General features: G+C 31.5%; 1 protein-coding gene across 1 annotated transcript; it reads right to left on the reverse strand.

The window, feature by feature from the left end:
• Positions 1-601: 601 nt before the first annotated feature.
• On the reverse strand, positions 602-2784 carry LOC8284550 (peroxidase 21). Its single transcript, XM_048369782.1, has 5 exons — positions 2631-2784; positions 1906-2054; positions 1597-1785; positions 1257-1422; positions 602-1149 (listed from the first exon to the last, which is right to left on the reverse strand). The coding sequence occupies exons 1-5, from the start codon at positions 2704-2706 to the stop codon at positions 743-745; spliced, it is 987 nt and encodes a 328-aa protein (XP_048225739.1). The 5' UTR covers positions 2707-2784; the 3' UTR covers positions 602-742.
• Between the last annotated feature and the right edge of the window lie 2745 nt (positions 2785-5529).

Genomic DNA, 5529 nt, shown 5'->3' on the forward strand with positions numbered 1-5529 from the left:
TTAATGGAGTTTATTGTATGTTAGTAACTATCAACTAAAGACTAATTGTAAACTCAGACTGGAAGAAAGAAAGGCATAGCTTAATTGTGGCTGCCTCCGCATGTTATTTAAAAGAAGTGTCCCACCCACCAGTGATAAACATTCTTTAAAAAAAAAAAATGACAAAAAGAGGGGTCCCAAGACTCCCAACAACCATAGGCTATTTTAATGCAATTTATGTTTTGCAAATCAAATTCCAAGACCAAAAAAAAAAAAAAAACATAAAATAATTATAAACCTACCAATTCTGAATTTCGAGAATAATATGATATAATATATTTTGATCTATTTAGAAAAATTATTTAATTAAAAAATTTTAATAAGATATTAAGCATTTAAATAATATTGAGTTTCCATGAAAATTCACTTTGATTTTAGAAACTTTCTAGATAAATTTATAAAATATATATATATCATTTATAAAATTTTCTATGAAGAACAACTAATCTCGCTTAGTTAAGTTTGTTCTTAATCATGGCACAAGTGAGAAACATTGGACTATAATATTTGGCCTACTAATGGTTTATAGTATTGCTTTTAAAGGATCGAATGCGCAATTCAATTTACAAGAAACATTGGATTTCCATAAAATGGCAAGGCCCGTCCACTGTTACAATTTTCTTGAACTTGTATTTGTATTGCTTATTATTTTAAACACTTCACTTCTTGGCAAGCAAACTGTAATCGACACACTAGTATGTTGCTAATTGCTATTCACATAGCGGCAGTCCTTTCTTATCTCTCCTTCCTCACCGGTAAGCGGATTGTTCTCCGATAACAAGAGCACTGCCCTAGAAAATTGATCCTGGAAGTAGCCATTGTCGGCAGCCATACGTTCAACAAAAGGAGATGTGATGGGATCAGAAGCCAGTTGTTGGTCTACTGAGAGTAACCCCTTGTGCTTCAACAAGTTCTTGTAGTAAAAATTGTCAAGAATCATGGGTGTTTCTCGGTCATTTCTTGCGTATAGAACTGCTTCAGGGTCAGGATCAGGAGTCGGACACCTCCCTTTCAGGTACTCGGCATAGTCAGGGTCCAATGTTGGATCAACTGTAGGGTAGAGTCTTTGCACTAAGTTTGCGCAATGTACTCTGCCTACAGAGTGGCCTCCTGCAAAAACGACAAAATACAACGCATTGATTATATCTGTGTTTTCCATTTGTGTTTATCAATATCTGCACATGTTCAGGATTTGATGCTTTCATGTATATTTATACCAAGTAGAGCAACTGTTCCTTCAGCGTCAATGCCAACGGATTGAAAACGATCAAGGACTAACGACATGGTGTCGTTGTGATTGGGGATGAAGCTTTCTAGCACTGCTGCGTAGCTTTCCTTGCTGTCCCTCCTCCCTGTTTTCATTTCAATTCTCGGCCCTCCTAGCTACAGGCAAACTTTCCAAGTCAAATTACGTCGAAATTTACATTGATTATTTTATAGTTAATTAGAGGGTGACCCTCTTTCCTTAATTACCTTCGCAACAGGCCTGGATTAAAACTTTACGAAGACTCGACTAATCTACGGTGTTAGGTTAATTTTGCCTGAAAACAGACTTACCATGACAATACCATCTCTTGCGGAGAGGGCGACAATATCAGCACAAGAGACTGTCAGGGGGCATTCAGTCTCAAGGGCCTGTTTGATGGTGTTTACGTACTTAAAATTCCTCATTCCAAAGCTTCTTGATGATGCTTTCTCGGATTCAATTCCACTCACCGTCTCTAGCAATAGCGATGCATCGCATGACTGCAACATTATTAAAGCAAACTCTTAATTAGATCTTCCTTCACTGCTACATGCAGCCAACATGGTTAATCTATGCCAAAAGTACAACCTTAACAAGTTTATATACATATATATATATACCTTCACTATACAATCATGAAAGAGATTCCTAACCCAGGAAACGGCTGTATTTCCATGCTTATTGTACAGGTTAATGACTTGCTGCTTGATGATCTCTTCAGCTCTTGGACAACTTTGTGTATAGTAGTTTAATTGGAGTTGGCTTTTACCTGTAAATATATCAGTTATTAGCATATTCCCAAGATTGAAAAATAGGAGACAAGTACATAGACAAAACACAAAGACAAAAAAAAAAAAAAAAACAGTTATGAAGAGAAAAACAATATATTGAAGCTCTTCATCTACTTTGGACATTTATGTTAATTGTAATTTGTTATTTTAAATAATTTCTTCTAACTTCAGTATGACCATATTATCATTCTTACCGAAAGAAATAAAGAATATGAGTTATAAGTTATACTTTATATATTAGTTCGGTTTTACTATAATTAAATTTTAATCAAGTATCAATGATGATTTTACTATTATTATATTAAAATCCAATTGAATTGAAATTTAAAATGAAATAGTTTTATTTTTAATAGCGAAAACATGATAGACTCGTTTAAAGTTTATAATTTACTACGCAAATAATTTCTCTTTTCTAGAAATGCATAAGTAGGAGCATATAGACAAGGGGAGAAAGTAACTAAGAACGTAGGGGGGTCTTTTTCTCTTTTTGGCTTTAAGTAAATAGAAGTATAGAGAATGAGACCACCACTACTAAAACACAGTAGCAATCTTACCAAAATGAATCTGCAAGAGTAACGGTAATAACAGAAAAAAGAAGTTTGAGCTGCCAAAATGCCTGAAGGTGGCCATCTCCTAGCCTCAGAATGGTCTGTATATTTTTAGGTATCGTTTTTGGCTTTGTGTGTTGGGAACCGAGGGAGTTGGGATCTCTTTATATAGGCATGCTACACAAACAAAGTTCAAGTGGGCAAAATAAAAATTGAACTCTCCTCAGCCTCTCCATCTCCACTACGCCACTTTCTTTGACCTTTCGGCCATCTTCTTCCCACGCTTCATGTTCCACTTACACCACTGCTCTTCTTTTCTTTTCTCTTTAAGAAACAAAGACAAAAAAACAAAACCAGATTCGGGTTAAATCCATTTTTTTAATCATAGATCGCCTGTTTCCTATTACAGTATCACTCATCTTACATGTGATAAAGTCCCACTTACATTGATAGATGTTGATAAAAGAATTAAGAACTGAAATCTCTCCAATTTTTATAGAAAATTATACCCACCATCGTTAATTTAGTTTTTCTGTAAGAATTTACACATATATTATATATCCACTTTATGCATTAGAAATTGACCTCTAAATACCAATTATGAGAATTAAATATCAAAACTGGAAATAACATTTTGTAGATTACCCCACTATTAATCTTTCAGTTTCTCTAGAGATTAAACCTGAAATTGCTTTATGTCAACTTTATTCATTTGATCAAGCTCTTCTTTTCTTTTTTGTTTTTCTTTTCCCTTTCTAGTTGATTTATGCAAAGGGATATAGACAATATACATCATGCTTGGGATAAGCCTTGAGATTTCTAAAATAATTTAGTAGATATATTTATAAATAGATACCCAATGTCACATGCATAGGGATTTTGGAATTATCCATAGGAAATTGAAAACTAGTTTCTGCAAATAAAAGAAATTAGAAAAATGTAAGACAACTAATATTACTCTGGTTTATTTGACTTTCTTGGCTCTTGATTTGTGGCTAGCGCATTCTAAATTCTACAATCTATGATTAAGTAGTTAAAAGTCAAATGGATATTATCTTTTTTTAAATAAATTAATATGTGGCAAATAATTGATGAAGCACACATAGAGGAGGCCAGAAATTTGTATTACGTTATAGTTTGTCTGTATTAAGTTATCCATACCTCTACATGACAATGCATATAATGCAAAGGATCTTTGAAAAATCAATCACAATAATGGGTGATCAATTATATAATATTAATGGGACATCATACATATAGTTAGAGTATTATTATAGGCTGTACAGATTAATTAATGAAATATTCTTTTTTTTCTTTTGATGGGAGAAGTTAAGTTGATGCTTGAAAGAAAAGGGTAACCTCTAAATGTGGAGATCCATGTCAAATGCCAATCTCTTGTTTGATAAGTTTGTGATTGGAATTAATAATTGTCATGTAGAAACTCTTACTTCAATCCACAAAGTTTGTTTTAGCGTGTGCTGGTGAAGATTATATGAATATTAATCTGCGATGTGGATGTAACAAACTTATAAAAACATTTGTTGTAGTTGGATCGATCATTAATCAAGTTTTAGGAGGTGGCGCAATATGATATTACTTGGTAGGATTTTTGTGAAAAACAATGATGAGTTTCTGTCAACATGTTTATTATAATTAGAATTAGAATTAGAATTAATTTGATTAGGGTTGGAGTTAATGGAATAAGAGAATTTAGAGTTCAAATAATAAATTTGGATTTAAATTTATTCAATACTAAAAGGACTATAATTTTTTTGAACAGTTTGAGCGGATATTGAGCCTTGACAAGATATATTAATGTATAAATATATGTTATACATATTCTTTTTATCAAATATAAAAAGTATCATGAGTACACTTTGTATGTTATATATTATATTTAATATCTATCGGATTCAATAATTTCTAAGTTACTAAATTAATACCGATAAGGTTGATCAAAATGATGCTGAAGAGGTTCACAAGAATATAAGGTTGCGAAATAACCCTAAATAAATTTTAATTTATAATTAAGAAAAAAAGAAAAAGCATTTTAGCTAGGATTGGTAATTTTTAAAATAACTCGATTAAATGACAGGGCACAACACGGTAAGTAATTAAATAGATTTGGATTTAGACTAAACGGTTTCAGGATGTTTTACGATACAAAAATAAACTAGGTTTAAATAAATTAACGTGCTTAATCTACTAATAATATGAATAAATATGTTTATTTAAACTGTTCATAGATTAACAGATATATGATACGTATCAATACGTTTAAACACAATTATTTTTTCTCTTCATATATTTATATAAATAATTTTATTATTTATAAAAATATAATTATATTTTAAAATAAAAATAAAAATTTAGGTCATTTTATAATTAATTAAATATATTTTTAAAAAAATTATAATGGTTAGTTTTTTATTTAAAAAAATTAAACTTATTAAAAAGGTTGTATGAGTCAATCTGTTTAACTCAGTTACTAAATTTATCAATATATGAATTTAATATTTTAACGTAATTAGTTAAATATGACATATTCGAAATTAACTCTCTTATATTATACATGAATCTCGACACAATTAAACCGGCGGAATTTTAGCTTAGCAAAATTGCATATAGCCTCTGAAGTAAAGCCTAGACCGGGTCCATGGTATTATCGGCAGAAAATATCCGACAACTCGGGGCTGGAAGAACTCATTTAGGGTCCATTAATTCTTACAACTACCAAATATAAGCTTTAGGTAAAAGAATGGACCCAATGAGAAACATTAGAAGGAAAAGGTACTGGCGGCCTGTCTTCTCCATCAAAAATTATCATATGGGCCGGGTCCTCAAAGGGTAAACATATCTCATTAGACAGATGAGGAGTTCTATGCAAATAAAAGAGTCCTCCTAT

Source organism: Ricinus communis, chromosome 10 (genome assembly GCF_019578655.1).
Source record: "Ricinus communis isolate WT05 ecotype wild-type chromosome 10, ASM1957865v1, whole genome shotgun sequence".
Classification (NCBI taxonomy): domain Eukaryota; kingdom Viridiplantae; phylum Streptophyta; class Magnoliopsida; order Malpighiales; family Euphorbiaceae; genus Ricinus; species Ricinus communis.